The sequence below is a fragment of the Odocoileus virginianus genome, chromosome 11 (assembly GCF_023699985.2).
Source record: "Odocoileus virginianus isolate 20LAN1187 ecotype Illinois chromosome 11, Ovbor_1.2, whole genome shotgun sequence".
In the NCBI taxonomy this organism is placed as follows: Eukaryota; Metazoa; Chordata; class Mammalia; order Artiodactyla; family Cervidae; genus Odocoileus; species Odocoileus virginianus.
The window spans coordinates 51,631,139-51,647,733 of record NC_069684.1 but is presented as its reverse complement, the minus strand read 5'-3'; the positions used below and the strand labels follow the sequence as shown (position 1 = coordinate 51,647,733).

The 16,595-nt window shown below is 48.3% G+C and overlaps 1 protein-coding gene across 1 annotated transcript in view; it reads left to right on the top strand.

The window, feature by feature from the left end:
- The window catches only part of CAPN2 (calpain 2), a 56,168-nt gene that overhangs the window by 15,304 nt on the left and 24,269 nt on the right, over positions 1-16,595 (top strand). Inside the window, exons 3-4 of the mRNA XM_020879505.2 lie at positions 15,180-15,298; positions 16,288-16,421. Coding sequence (XP_020735164.1) covers positions 15,180-15,298; positions 16,288-16,421 — 253 coding nt within the window. The remainder of the gene's footprint in view (positions 1-15,179; positions 15,299-16,287; positions 16,422-16,595) is intronic.

The window sequence follows — 16,595 nt, the reverse complement described above, 5'->3', positions numbered from 1 at the left end:
TGTGCAAACAAAAATGTCGAGGCTGCCATTTTTGGAAGATGCCATGGTTCCTCCCGTTTGCATAATGGCCTTGTCCTTCCTTCACCACAGTGGTGGCCCAAGGCTGCTTGGACACGAGCCCATCGTGGTTGGGTGGGTGTGTTCTCTGGGGTTTCCCAATGTGCAGGGCGGAGGGGCACTGAGCTGGCTGGGCTGGTGCTCCCATTTTCTGGACTCCCTTCACCCACCGAGCTTTCCTAGGACACCCTGCCTGGCCCTGAGACCCTCTCTGCTTCCATTGCCAGCTTTATTGTGTGCCTGCGACAGGAAGATCAGTGGACTGGACTTTAGGCAAAAGAAAACAAACAGCAACAACAAAAACCATCACAGTCCTTTCTCTACACCGGACTCTTCTTGTCTCTGCCTCTCCCCACTCCCCCACTTCCTCCCCATCCATCCAGTCCTCTCTGTTCTGTGTCCTTACTTTCTCTCCAGGGCTTCCCTGCTGACTCAGCTGGTAGAGAATCTGCCTGCAATGCAAGAGACCCGGGGTTGGTTCCTTGGGTCCTTCTTCCCCAGCAGGGAGAAGCCCTTTCTGGAAGGTGCAAGTGTTATTTTCTTGTGCCTGGAGGGTCTGTGCGAAAGAAGAAAGGGTGGAAAGGAACCTCAGTTTAAATTCCCTCAGGGGTCAGACTCTGCGGAAGTAATAACCCATGTCCAGCCTCCATCCTCCCCAGCATCCTCACTGCAGCTCTGCCCTGCTTTCCACACTCCTGGATGGTGACACGCCCCCCATACCTTCCGGTATCTGCACTGGACCTTGCCTGTCCCTGCAAGTTCTTCCCGCCCCACCTCCACTCCCTCTCAGGACCAGTCTAAGCTCCCCTCCTTGAGCCCCAGCCCCCTACAGCCCATGTGCCCTGTTTGGACTTGAGGCTCGATGTTCATCTCCCCCACCCCCATCTCTTCCACTCTGTCTTCTTTGATTATCATCCCCCTTGCCATCTGATGAACCCTGGAGAGGAAGCTCTATCCTTCTCTAGACCTGGCTCAGGAGGGACCACAGAAACAGGGAGTTTGAGCCCAGATGGGAGGAAACAAAGAGGCATATACGCAGGGTCAGTGCAAGGACAGGTGCTCAGAGGCACCAGTCTAGCCAAGAAGGCAGAGAGGGCCCTGGGAGGCCAGCCCTGGGCTTCGGGTTCTGTCTCTTTCTCTGAGATGTCTGTTGCTTCATGGAGCACGTGCTCCATGGCGACAGGGTCCCAGCTCCTTGCAGAGCTGCCATCCTCCTGGGACCATCAGCAGGCACCTCTCCCTAGAGTAATGGAGCTGCCACGGGGCAGGTGAGCCAGCATCTCCCAGATTCTCTGCTCCACGTCCCTGTGGTTGGAAGGAAGACAGTGATGGCAGGAGAGAAAGGAGGAGAAGGCGTAACAAATAGCCTGCCCCATTCGGAAGAATTTCCAGCAGCTACAAATACAATCCTCCTCACCGTTCCACTCCCCGCAACGGACCCCAGGCGGCCTGACCGGTGCTCAACACTGATCCTGGGACCAGACACAGAGGCCCAGGGTGTACGGCTCTGGAAATTTACCCACGTGGCTCTGCATGTATTTACCTTTTCAGAGGAGGGCTCTGGAGCTTAAAGGAGCCATTCATGAGGTCTGCCTGGGGATGCTGTGTGCTCAGAGGGTGGGGGTCTGGGTGCGGCCGAGTGTGCGCCGTGGAGGGAAGCCTGTGTGTACATGGTCACGGTCATGGTGAGGCTGCGGAGGAGGCGGGGGAGGCCAGCCTGGCTAGGGACACTTAGACCTTTATCCAGGTACCTGAGTCTGGAAGGGCGCGGCAGCTGTGCTTAATGGCCAAAACCCTGCTCAGACCTCCCTTTTCCAACAAATTAGAAGGGGAGGGAGGGGGACGTTTGAACTTGGAGGGGATTCCTTGGGGTCCCTTGAGCAAAAGTGGCAGAAGTGATCTCGGCAGGTGCCCGAGGGTGGGCCAGAGAGAAGACACGATGTTGTCATTGAACAAGTGATCAGTCATTGAACAAGTGTCAGTGAACAAGTGAAAAAATTAAAGCTAACATGAATATTCATTGGAAGGACTGATGCTGAAGCTGAAACTCTAATACTTTGGCCACCTGATGCGAAGAATCAACTCACTGAAAAAGACTCTGATGCTGGGAAAGATTGAAAGTGGGAGGAGAAGGGGATGACGGAGGATGAGATGGTTGGATGGCATCACCGACTCAATGAACATGAGTTTGAGTAAACTCTGGGAGTTGGTGACGGACACGGAGGCCTGGTATGCTACAGTCCATGGGGTCGCAAAGAGTTGGACATGACTGAGGACTGAACTGAACTGACGAATCCTCTTCTGCTGTAGGCACAAAGGTAGTAGAAGTTTTTTGTGGAAAACGCCAGGGAAAGGCGTGCAAGGAGAGAAAGCGATTATCAAACTGCAGACACAGGAGGAGGCTCCCGGGTTCTGCGAGGGGACAGAGCAGAGAAGAGACCACCAATCAGCCTCAGCCCAGGGGGGCGGTACTCAGTCCCTGGCCCTGCGCTGGGAGTCGGGAGGGACAGCTGCCACAGTCCCAAGCGAGGCAGGGGTGGGGGTGAAGGTGAGTGGTGGTGGTTGAGTCGATAAGTTGCGTGACCCCATGGACTGTAGCCCACCAGGCTCCTCTGTTCATGGGATTACCCAGGCAAGAATACTGGAGTGGGTTGCCATTTCCTTCTCTAGGGGATCTTCCCCACCAAAGGATTGAACCTGAGTCTCCTGCATTGATAGGCATATTCTTTACCGACTGAGCCACAGGGGAATCTCTCTGTCTTCCTGGGATTTTGAGTGAATGCATTTGGATCTACACCCTCATCAGTGCTCATCCTTCACCTTTATTTACACCTCCTCCCCTCCCCGCTTACTTTGGATGAGTTGGCAGGGGCTCACAATGATGAGACAAGCCCCACGTGCACTAGTAGTCTCAGTCCTTCCCCTCTTACCCGCTCCTCCTCCCCACCCTGGGAGGCTCCCCTCCCTCCTCACTCCCACTTTCCTGCACCCATCCTGAGCTGTCACCCTATCCGAAACAGGGCAGCCCACTGTGGCCAATGTTTGGTGCATAACGCATCCTCAGTCAAGACTTCACCTCTCCCAGGCCTCAGGTTTCTCCTCTATAATGTTAGAAGATTAAAACCAGCCAACACCTAGAGACAGTGTTCTAAATGCTTATTTTCTTGCATTTAATTCTCAACTCCTTGAGGCAGTTTCCTATTATGAAGCCCATTTATACATGAGAAAACAGGCACAGAGATGCCCCCAGTCAGAGGCAGGATTTGAACTGTGTCAGTTCTAGTGTTTCTTAACTTTTGGGGTATGAAGTGGGGGTGAAACCCGACTCCTCCCTAGAAAATGCATGTGTTTGCATACAGGCAAAATGTGCACACTCTGTTTCTGGGTTACAGATCTCTGAAACCCATCCAAGAACCCTAGTTTCCCTTTTCCATCTGATCCTAACAACCCTTTGAGGGTATGTGTGTCTTTTCACTTTACAGCTGAGAAAACATGGGCCCAGAGGAATTAAGAAAGGTATCCGAGATCACACAGTCTTAAGTGGCGGGGTCAGGATTTATATCCAGATCTGCCCTCCCAGCTCTATCCAGGGGGTCTTACCCTTCTGGTTTGGGGGTTGCCTGGGGGGACTGTGGGCGCCTGTGGAGCCCCTTCCCTATGTCTGGTGTCTGGGGCTCTTCTAACCTCCTGGGTGGGCAAACCGTCAACCCACACTGACTTGGGCGTCAGCCTGGGTACTGCCAGCCCGAGGTTCTCCTCCTGCAGGCCAGTGCTCCCAGGCAGCAGGCACCCTGCCTGTGGGTTTGTGCACCGCCTTTAAGCTGCAGAGCAGGCCCCTAGGACATCACGGAGCCAACTTGTAGAGGAAGTTTTGCTGGAAGGACAATCCCTAGGGCCCGGGTTGAAGGGGAAAACCCGGCCAAAGGGGACTGACAGGGCAGCCAAGAGGCAGACTCTGAGGAGCCCCGAGAGGGTGGAGTTTGCACAGAGGCTTCCTGGTGCTGGAGGCAAAAAGGGGTGTGGGAAGGTGAGAGAATGGGGTGCAAGGCAAGATGAGAAGCCAGTGAGGCAGTTCTTTCAGGAAACAGGAATGAACAGCCTCCAGCAAGACACGTGTATTATAGGGATCCAGAGGTCCCCACTGGGCAGGGCAGTGCCCGCCTACATCCAAAATCAAGGAGCAAGTCTGGCTTGAGGCCCTGGATCCCCTCCTCTGGGTGATTTCCTTTCCATCCTGCTTTCCACTTGCCCGCCACCCCCACCAGCCTGCTCCAGAATACCGCCTCTCTCATCCCCCCACTGACCTGCGCTCAGTCATTTTCACGTGAGGGCATTTTAATCCACAGTTCCCTTTCCCGGGGCACTTGCATTCTATGTCCCCTGTCCATGTGGGCTGAGGACTGTCCCTTCCCGGGAGTCAAGTCCGGATGTGGTGCCGGTGTTGGGAGGAAGGGCCGGCGAGCCCCTGGTGGACCAGGCAGGAGGCTGTTGGGCACCAGGTGGGCTTTAACGGAAAATCCCCCAGGCCCCCTCCCCAGCCTTGCAGGCCTGGACTGGCCGAGTGTCTCCCAGGACTGAACGGAGGAGCCGAAGCTGAGCTGGGGAGCCCTGATGTCGGGATAGCTGGACAGACTGTCCAGCCTGCGGCCAGGCTTCGGTGTGGTCTGGGAACCTCTGGGCAGGAGCCTGTCTGCTGCCTCAGGGATGGCCTTGGCCAGGAGCCGCCTGCTGAAAGGAGATGTCACCGGCAGCTCGGGCAGTCAGGGACCTGTAGTGACCCAGCTCTGACACTTGTCCCTGCTTGTGTTCGGGGCTCAGGACAGACCACGGCAGGTATCAGCCTCCCAGGATGAGAAAGGCAGAGGAGAGGTGGTGAGTCAGAATGTGTTGGTATTTAGAAATACCACGCCTCATTCCTCAGAAATTTTTTTGGCTTTACCCCCCCGGCCCCAAAAGCATATATATAGACATGTTTGTGTGTGTGTGTGTGTCTTATAGCAAAACAATCAGTTCTAAATTATGTGTGCATGAGTTCAGTTGTGTCCAACTCTTGACCCCATGGACTGTAGCCCGCCAGGCTCCTCTGTCCATGGGATTCTCCAGGCAAGAGTACTGGAGTGGGTTGCCATTTCCTCCTCCAGGAGATCTTTCCTGACCCAGGGGTCAGACCCGAATCTCCTGCATTGCAGGCAGGTACTTTACCACTGAGTCATCCAGGCCCTGCTTTGGGGAGGTCACCATGTATAATTATTGAAAGACTCTGAATGTCTCCACACTTGACCTAGTTAGCTTTGCATTTCCGAAACTTATCTGACCACAGAGCACATTTCTGAAGGAACATCTATTAACCCGAGGAACTAGTTTCTACAGAACACACTTTGGAGGACACGGGAATAAGTGGCTTGAGTGACTGTTTGTTCTTATTGACTGTGCTGTGCTTAGTCGCTCAGTCACATCTGACTCTTTGCAACCCCATGGACTGCAGCCTGCCAGGCTCCTCTGTCTATAGGGATTCTCTAGGCAAGAAGACTGGAGTGGGTTGCCATGCCCTCCTCCAGGGTTCTTATTGACTATGGAGCAATTATTATAGAAGACTTCTGCCAAAAATAATTTTCATATAGAGTAATTGATATAAGCTACTTTTTTGGTTCACTACAAGTATTAACCTAACCAACTGAGGGCAATAAACTAGAGTTTATGGTAATAAAACCACAATCTAAGCTTATAAAAGAACACGTTACTCTTCTATATAATCATCCCAAAATAACTTCAAATTGTGAAGATATGAATTAGAAAAGGGAGGCCAGTACAGTGTCCCCCCCTTTTCTCTTTTTCTGTTTCCTCTTTTTGTTGCTGTTGTTTTGTACTTGCTTTGTTTCACATAGCACATCTTGGAGATCATTCTGTATCAACGGAGCATTTTCATTCCTTTTTACGGCTGCATAGACTATCGCTGGAGAAGGACTATAGTTTGTTTCACCTCTCCTCTGTGGATGGATATTTACCTTGTTTCAGACTCTTCTGTTGCAGCAAGCGCGGCAGTAGATAAACTTGTACATGCATCATTTCTCATGTGAGAATGTCTGTAGGGAGATGACTACACATGGAATTACTGGAGTACATCGACAATAGCCTCAAACTGCCTTTGTCAGGACTGAGGGTGTACATCCCCCCACAACCTCTCCAGATCATCCCGCTTTGACCTTGGCAATCCCAAGGGTGAAAATGGTATCTCAGTGTAGTTTTACTTTATGTTTCTTCTATGATGAGTGAGGGTAAGTGCCTTTTAATATGTTTAAGAGCCATTAATTTTTCCTTTTCCCATTGACTCTGATGATGTCGTTGCCCATTTTTCTATTGAGCTTTCATTTTTTTCTCGTTAAATACTGAGAAGATTTATACATAACTTTTGGTCTGGGATCTGAGTAACAGATATTTTTCCCTGTTATTTTTTAGTTTGACTTTGCTTATTGTGATTTGTTTACCATGTAGTTTTTTTTTTTAACTTTAATGTAGTTAAGTTTATCATTTAAAAATTTTATGGCTTTTAAAATCCATTAGCAGCAACCTTACTCACCGGACTAATTTAAACGCTGTGGTGGGCTTCCCTGGTGGCTCAGTGGTAAAGAAGCCACCTGCCCGTACAGGAGACACGGGTTCCCTCCCTGATCTGGGAAGATCTCACACGCCTCGGGACAACTAAGTCCGCACGCCACAGTTACCGAGCCCACGAGCAGCACCTGCTGAAGTGAGCTTGCCTTAGAGCCTGTCCTCTGCAACAGGAGAGGCCCCCACAATGAGCGGCCTGCACACCACAGCTACAGAGGGGCCCCCACGTGTCGGAACTACAGAAAAGTCTGCACACTACAGCGAAGACCTAGCACAGCCAAAATAAATAAATAAACACTGTTTAACACTGTACTGTCTACAAGAAATAAAAAGACCCAAAGAATACTTCTTAAAAGATTTTGTGACTTCTAGGTTGTCATTTGATGATATCTCCACTCTAAGGTTATAAAAGAATTTTCCCATTATCTCTTATAGAATATATGGATTTATAAAAATATTATAGTGCTATCATAGTGTGAATATATATTAAAACATAACAGTATATTATATAAATACATAAAGAATAAATATGTCAATAATACAAATGGCTAGATTTCTCATATTGTGAATGTATTAAAACATAACAGTATATCACATAAATACATAAGCAAAAATATGTAGATAATACAGATGGCTAGATTTATAATATTTAAATATAAAGTATAAAAATATAAAGTATATAATTAAGATATACAATGTTATATTTATATATAAATGTTATTCCATTTAGAATTTATTACCATGACAAGATGAGCTATAATTTGATTTTTTTTCTAGATGGGTACTCAGTTGTTCCAATTTCATTTGTGAATAGTTTATCTTTACTAAATTCCTATGTTTGGAGCTATTTCTGGACTTTCTATTTAGTGCCATTTATGTATCTCTGTATGTTCATGCACAAGTTCTGTACTATTTTATTTATTATGTGTGTGTTTCAATATCTAATAGATATTTAGATTTTTTGCTGGCTAGGCTTCATGCTTATTTTTTACCAGTAAATTTTAGAATCAGCTGTGTTCCAATTTTTAAAAAATCCTCTTGCTATTTTCATTGGGATTGCATTAGATTTATAGACTGGCTTAACAGGAAGTAGCCAATTTATGATGATGAATTTTTCTAGCCAAGAATGTGGGCCACAGTTTAAATGGAGTAAATGATTGTCTATCCCTCTCCAGGCAGGATGATGCCCTTGGAGTTAATTCTAAGAGTGAACAGCTGGTAGAGGACAGATCACACTAGTCAGAGAAGCTTTGAACACTGTTGGACATAAACAGCCTGACTGGAAGCCTCTGCAATTGAATGAGGAGGCATAATGGCACCCACTCCAGTACTCTTGCCTGGAAAATCCCATGGACGGAGGAGCCTGGTAGGCTGCAGTCCATGGGGTCGCGAAGAGTCGGACATGACTGAGCGACTTCACTTTCACTTTTCACTTTTATGCATTGGAGAAGGAAATGGCAACCCACTCCAGTGTTCTTGCCTGGAGAATCCCAGGGATGGGGTCGCACAGAGTCGGACACGACTGAAGTGACTTAGCAACCATCCATCCCAGGATTCCTAGATGGCGCTAGTGGTAAAGAACCTGCCTACCAGAAAGAAATACAGTATATTAACACATATATATGGAATTTAGAAAGATGGTAATGATGACCCTATATGCGAGACAGCGAAAGAGACACAGATGTAAAGAACAGACTTTTGGACTCTGGGGGAGAAGGCGAGGGTGGAATGATTTAAGAGAATAGCATTGAAACATGTATATTATCATATGTGAGATAGATCGCCAGTCCAGGTTCAATGCATGAGACAAGGTGCTCGGGGCTGATGCACTAGGATGACCCTGAGGGATGGGATGGGGAGGGAGGTGGGAGGGAGGGTCAGGATGGGGAACACATGTATACCCATGGCTGATTCATGTGAATGTATAGCAAAAACCACCATAATATTGTAAAGTAATTAGCCTCCAATTAAAATTTAAAAATAATTAAAAAAAAAAAAAAAAGAACCTGCCTGCCAATACAGGAGTTGCAAGAGACATGGGTTTGATCCCTGCGTCAGGAAGATCCCCTGGAGAAGGAAATGGCAACCCACTCCAGTACTCTTGCCTAGAAAATTCCATGGGCAGAGGAGCCTGGCGGGCTACACTCCATGGGGTCACAAAGAGTCACACATGACAGCCATTTTCACTTTCAGAGTCTCTTATAGACATATAATTTAAACGTCTATAGAGGTACACACCGGATCTTTCTTTTTCAAGCCCCATCCATGTGGCAACATTCTAGGAGAGACCTTGGTCACTGGCAGGCATCCTCTCAAACCAGTTAGAACCACAGGTGGGCTGGAGCCTCAGGGGTCAGCGGGTCATCAGGCCTGGCCTGTACCAGCCAGCCTGGTTTTACCCAGACCCCAACGTGGCCGACCCAAACAGGCTGTGCCAGGAGGAGACTCCAGTGACTCCTCTCCACCCTGCTCACCTCTGCAGAAGCAGGTCACCATGGGCTTACCCAGAGCAGATGGGTTGTTTTAAACCATTGTAGGATGGGTCGATTCTGACCTTGGTAGGGGGAACCCTGAGCCAGGAGGGGTGGCGCTGAGTGAGGCTGCTGCTGATGAGGGTGTAGAACCGGTTTCCATGTGGGGAGAAAACCCTCAGGCAGGGGTGGCCATCCAGGTGCAGCAAGCAGGAAACTAGAAAGAAAAAACACTGTGCAGCCCAAATGCTGAACCATAATGGAGTCACCTCTCAAGGACTAAAGCCCCCGGGACCACATCCTGTGAACTAAGTGAATTAGAAATTGACACCTATTTGCCAAGGAGACTGTTCCAATTATGCATTAAAAGTGTGTGCTTTGTTCAGACCTGACAGCCATTCATTAGCTGGGACCTTGGGGTGAGCCACCCAGTCTCCTTACAGAAGGTGGTAATAGTACCCACCTATATCAAATGGTTTTGTTTTGGTTTTTAGGTTTTTGTTTTTTAATTTTTTAGCTCCATTGGGTCTTCCTTGCTGTGTGAGTGCTTTCTCTAGTTGTGCCGTGCGGGCTTCTCCTTGTGGTGGGTTCTCTTGTTGCAGAGAATGGACTCTAGAGTGAGAACTTCAGCAGTTGTGACTGGGCTTAACTGCCTCATGGCATGTAGGATCTTCCTGGACCAGGGATTGAATCCATGTCCCCCACACTGGCAAGCAGATTCTAAACCACTGGACCAACAGGAAAGTCCCTCTCAAATTGCTTTGTGGCAACTTCATGATACTTTCAAGTAAAAAAAAAAAAAGCCGCACAGCCTAAAAGTTGTGAGTTATGTTTTATTCGGGGATGTTACTGAGGACTGTAGTGTGGGAGACAAGCTCTCAGCTAGCTCTGAGGAATCATTCCAAAGACATAAGGTAGAGCAGGATATTTAGGGGGTTTCCTGAAAAACAAAAACAAAACATGGATTTGAACATTAAAATGTTATTGCCAATCATAAAAAACAGACTCTCAAGTTAATGATTTCCGTGCTTTTCCATGTACGAAAAGATGCAAGAGTCTGGGTTTATTGAAGTTACTCCTTAGATATGCATCTTAACTGTCTAGGACCAGTGTCCCAGTTTTCTCCATCCCGAATTTCCCTCAGGGTTCACTGTCAGGGCTGCTGCCCTGGCTGATGGTTTGACGGCAGCAACATTCTTTGTCTACTGAAGTGATGGGTGGTACTTTTTTTGCTCACGGTACATGTAAAGCATTTTAGCACAGGGCCTGGCACATAGTAAGTCTTCATGAATGTAAACTGCTATAACCATTGTTTTCAGATTTTGTTACTGAAAAAGCTTATATGAACAGATATTAAATAAACTTTAAAAACAGGTTTTGATGAGGGCCATTCTAATGAGGTGGAAGAACCTAGAACCTTTTATACAGAGTGAAGTGAGTCAGAAAGAGAAAGATAAATACCATATTCTAACACATATACGGAATCTAGAAAAATGGTACTCAAGAATTTATTTACAGGGCAACAGTGAAGAAACAGACATAGAGAATAGACTTATGGACATGGGGAGAGGGGAGGAGTGGGTGAGATGTATGGAAAGAGTAACATGGAAACTTACATTACCATCTGTAAAATAGAAAGCCAAAGGGAATTTGCTGTATGGCAAAAAAAAAAAAAAAAGGTTTTGTAAGGGAGCTTCCCAACTTTGTTAAAAATATTTTGCTGCATGTGGTAAGGAACAGAGTTAAGAAATCAGAAGTATAAAATAATATTAAAGTATACTATTATAAAATAGGATTTCAAATGTTTCTACCTTATTAGAAATAGGACTTAGAGCCATATATGTGTGTATATATGACAAACTTTGAACCTTTGACCATAAAATGCATCTAACTCTTATTTACACTTGCTTGTGCTGTGATCTTAGTGCTAGGGCCTTGGTTGTGCAGTGACAGGCCATCTTCCTGTTGCCTTAGGGAACTGCATGGCATCGACTAGGTGACATGTTTTAATATTTCTGAGCCAAGGATTTTGGGATGTTAACATGCAGTATAGGATTTCAGGAAGCTGCTGCTTGCTACCCCTTAGTTTTGGGGTTTTTTAAAGATGTTTTGTTTTGGCTTTTTGGCCGCAAGGTATGTGGGATCTTATCTCCCCGATCAGGGGTTGGACCCACACCTGTTGCATTGGAAGGCAAAGTTTCAACCACTGGATTGCCTGGGAAGCCCATACCACTTAGTTTTAAATTTGAATTGCAGCTGGATTTTCCTAGTGGGTTCTTTCCCTAGTTATAAGAGTCAGATGCTCTTAACCAAAGGAAGTCTTTTGCAAGGTATGTTTTTTAAACAAAAACCAGGGTGTGGATTCAGACAATTTGCTTGTAAGACCTGTCAACTGGGTAGAACACAGACTTCCTGAGCTTCATCCAAAAAAGGTGATTAGTAATACTGTAAGGACGATCATCTCAAAAGATATCTGTAAGGATCAAGTAAAATGTAAACCATGATTTTGTAAATTTCAAAATATCACACAAAATATTAGCTACTTGTTATTTCTCTCATTTCTTTTGGCGGAACCAAAAGAATCCCAACTCTGGTCCCTACTCTGCCCTTTCCAGGACCTGCAACCTCAAGCAAGTAACTTAATCTCTTAAAGTATTTTAAATCTCTAAACTGCCTCTTGGACAGTTTTGTCATCTAGGAAACATTCTAGGATTACAAATCCTAGAATTTATAATCAGAGGAAACAAGTTAGATTGGAATAGGAAAGGATCAAAAAAGCAAGCCTCTCTGAAGGGCCAGGGGAGATTAGGTCTCACTCTTCCCGGAGTGACCAGGAAAAGCATTCTAGGATGTGAAGGAAGAAAACGGGGAGCCATGAGGCATGGCCACTGATTTCTGGGATGTGGCAACAGCATCCAGGTCTGGTGGTGGGCAGTAATCTGAGAGATGGGTGTGGCCAGCACTGGCCTAGATGGATGACCCACAGAAAGGGAAAAAGGAAAAAAATAAGGAAATGGCACCACTACCTAAATCCAGTCCTTCGTGCATTCAGTCACTGTCCCCTGAGTAGTAGCATAGTCAGCTGTGATCTCCAGCGCTAAAAAGCAACCGAATGGTCCTGCAGACACACACCGGCGTGATACATGCACAAGGTAAAGGCCATCTCCCCATTGGTACCAAGGGAAACAGAACCAGGAGGGCGTTCAGATGGCCCCTCCAGAGTCAGACAGATAGGGAAGCTCTTCTGAGGATGCTCAGGGATTTTATGGTGGATCCACAGGAACCATGGGAATAACTGGTTTCAGGACAAATGCCACTGAAATTCCTATACTTGGACCCATGTTATCCACAAGGCTGTCTGCCTGCATGTGTTGAGAGACCCAAATCCTTTTCCAAGATTCCTAGAAAATCTCAAATAAACTCAAGAAAGATAAGAAGCACAGGCATCTCTAGGTTCTCAAAGGACTAGAGTCAGGAGAAGGCCTGGCTTGGAGGAGGGGGAATAGATTGAAAAGGAGGATCTCTTGACTCTGAGAGCAGCTGACACTTGGTGACGTCATCCTCTAGGAACGAAAATATGATACAGCCTGAGAGAAGGGTGGGTTCTCAGAAAAGGCTGAATGTTGTTTTAACAACAATCTTGTTCCTATCTGGCAGCATATGGAATCAGGCCAGGAAAGCTCCTCTGTGTAGAGTTCCATCCCCACCAATCAGGGGCTCCTTCCCATGGCCAGCAGTAAAACCTCTCAATGCAAGTTTTTCTGCAAGATCCTATTCTAAGTGGGTCAAAGAGTCTCTAGTTTGGTTTATGTAAAGATCTAGTTGACGCAAAAGTTATCTTCTGAGATCTGACGAACAAACCTTCCAAACTCTTCCTTGTATGTGTCACAGTTGGCAGTGCATTTACCCTCCTAAGCCTTGTTATCCTCAGCTTTAACATGAAGATGGTAGCAGCACCATCACAGAGCTTCTGTGAGAAATGAATGAGATGATGAACCTGCATCTCTTAGAACAGTGACTGGCACACAGGAAGGCCTCTTAAGTGACTAGTGTCCATGTACCCCTTGCAGTCAAGTGGCAGGAACTTGTAGCCCTGGCTAATGGGTAAGGAAGTAGGGACATGATCAGTTCAGGTAATAGAAGTCCAAATAGATACAGCTTCAGGTACAGTTTGATCCAGGGAACTATCCAGTGATAACACCAGGGCCTGCTTTCTCTCTCCACCCTTCAGCCCCTCTTCCTTTGAGTTGGCTGCAAGATTGCTTCAGCAGCAGTAGACCACGCATCATTGTAGAGCCAGTGAAGCAGAAGAAGGAACCTGTCCACTCTCCCCCAAGCCCCAGGAGAGGTCTCCTCATACCTCTCTGGCTCTGGCTGGGTTACAGCACCTTCCCCGAGCCAATCACTGAAGCCAGGGAATGTGCTGCCTATTTGCTAGAGACCCACCTGCCTCCCACCTGGGGGCAGGGTCCATGCCTCCCAAACCTCACAGGCAGGGAGGAGGCAGGGAGGCTTGCTTCTCAGAGGGTCATCGGTGGTGCCAGAAGGGGAGCGATGGCCACTGACTGGGAAACTACAGAGAACCCACTGCACCCACCCGACCGGAGCAGCAAAGTGACTTAACTTCCTTTGGTTACTGATTGACTGATTAGGGAGGGGTGGACCCCCTCTTTCCACAGGGTTGTCATGAGCACACAGAGGCCTCAGAGCTACCCATTCAGCATCATTGCTAAGTGTTAGCTGACAATCCAGTTCAAGAACTACCAGGACACCAAATAGTCTGCAGAAATCAGAGATCATGGTGAACTTCAGTGGCAGTTTTAATGTGTGTGTGTGTGTATGCGTGCGCGTGCACGCACACGCACACGTGTGCTAGGCTGTGTCCAACTCTTTGCAACCCCATGGGCTATAGCCCACCAGGCTACCCTGTGCATGGGGTTTTCCAGGCAAGAATACTGGAGTGGGTTGCCATTTCCTCCTCCAGGAGATCTTCCTGACCCAGGGATTGAACCCATGTTTGAACCCTGCATTGGCAGACAGATTCTTTACCACTAGTGCCACATGGAAGCCCATGACACTTTTAATAGATCTGCCAGTTAATAAAAAGAAACCCAGTCATGGAAATCAAACTCATCTGAGGCTATTTCCTATTATTGTCATGCGAAATTGTAGGAAAGTGCACATTCCTTAAGAAGGGAGTAAACTTCCTCAACCTTGCCCCAGAGCCTCCATCAGTCAGACCTTTTGTCTCGTGGAAAACATGACCCTTCCCCGCCACCAGCTTGCTTCTGACCACGTGAAATGAGTGCACGCTTTACACACGTGCTCTCGTTACACCTCGTGAATTACCCACGTATCAGAGAGGAGGGCATTGAGACCAAGGCCAGGCTGCCAGACCAGCCACCCATCTGACTGTCCCCATCTTTACTCCCGAGGCATGGTGCCCACACCCCCTGCAGAGGGCTTCATACGTCCTTGTCCATCCTCAGGGAGACAGCCCAGCCCAGGTGCCTTCTCAGACTCAGGCTCTTATGTTTGCATCCGTCGGGCCACCTGCTGGCCTCTCCTCCCTTGCCTCTACATCCTTCGCCCAGGAGAAGGTGCAGGATATTCGATCCCTTCCCATCCATCACGATGTTTTCTTCCTGTCACTCAATCTCACCTTTAAAGCCTGTGTTCCCGGCAGCCTCTTCTGCCAGGCTGGCCTCCTCACTGCACACATGCTCACTGCTGAGCACCTCCAGCGGACCAAGCGCGGAGCCAGCCGTGAGGACACAGTCTAGCCATCCCAGGGTCTACGTCTTTCAGGGAATGAATTCTTCCATCTCCACCCAACTGCTATCACAAGAAAAACATCTCTCCCTCAGCAGGCCCCTCAAAGCATCACCCCAGCCTTCCTCCATACCCCTCACATGAGGGCCAGCTGGATCATCTGGGCCAGGTTGGTCTTAGGCTTCCTGCACCAGAGGTGGTGACAAGCTGTTTAACATCCTCTCGGCACCGAGAGCCCTCTGATGAGAGTTCCTTGTGCCGTGTTCACAGGTGACTGCTGGCTGCTGGCCGCCATTGCCTCCCTCACTTTGAATGAAGAAGTCCTGGCTCGAGTCGTCCCCCTGGACCAGAGCTTCCAGGAAAACTATGCGGGGATCTTCCACTTCCAGGTAACTTTTAATAGTTGGCAAAAGCTTCTCAACAGGTCCTGGCTGTTGTTCAGCTGGTCAGTCATGTCTGACTCTTTGCAACCCCATGGACTGCAGCACCCCAGGCTTCCTTGGCCTTCACTGCCTCCCGAGTTTGCTGAAACTCGTGTCCATTGAATCGGTGATGCCATCCAACCATCTCATTCCCTTTTCCTCCTGCCTTCAATCTTTTCTAGCATCAGGGTCTTTTCCAGTGAGTCAGCTCTTTGCATCAGTTGGCCAAAGTATTGGAGCTTCAGCTTCAGCATCAGTCCTTCCAATGAATATTCAGGGTTGATTTCCTTTAGGATTGACTGGATTGATCTCCTTGCAGTCCAAGGGACTCTTAAGAGTCTTCTCCAACACCACAGTTCCAACAGGTTCTGGGGGCCAGGATCATGTCCTGGGTACTAGGAGCAAGTGTGGAGGTTAGGAGTGGATCCTGGGGACCAGGAGCAGATGCTAGGGGCCGAGAACAATACTCTTCTACAAAGGACACTGAGAAACAGCAGGAAGCTCCCTGGCCTGCCACCGAACGTGGGACCCTGTAAGGACAATGAGGACGCGGAGGGCGGTAGGGCAGGGTTCTCAGGAAGTGGCTCCCAAGTGTTTTAAAATAGTGTGTTATTTAGGATCTGAGACAAAATGTTAAAGTATGGCTCACTGTCCTCCTTGTATGCTGGTAAATGAGAAATAGTATTTTTTAAAGTATAAGGTGCAGGGCAGAGGGCAGGAGGGGAGGGTGTGGCCTCAGAGGGAGGTGTGTCCTTGGTTTCTCAGTGAGGATATACCTGCAGGAAGAGGGCTGGAGAGAGCACCTCTTCCCAGGATGGGCTCATGGAGCCTACGCCAGGGGCCCAGGCCAGGAGGAGCCAAGCGCAGCTGAGGCTCGCGGGGTGGGAAGGACCCCCAGGCTGCCACCTGCCACCGGCTCCTTCTCCAGGCCACCCCTCTCCCTCCCTGCCCCGCAGTTCTGGCAGTACGGCGAGTGGGTGGAGGTGGTGGTGGACGACAGGCTGCCCACCAAGGACGGGGAGCTGCTCTTCGTGCACTCGGCAGAGTGCAGCGAGTTCTGGAGTGCGCTGCTGGAGAAGGCCTACGCCAAGTAAGTGCCTGCGCCCTGCCCCCAGCTGCCCTGCATTCTGGAAAAGACAGAAACTATTCAAGGATGATTTTTTTTTTTAAAAAGTCCTATACTACGGAAGGACTACTCTGGACAAAATGTGGGCTCGAAATTCGAGGAGATAATGCACATGGCTATTGCCATTTTTCACCAGAT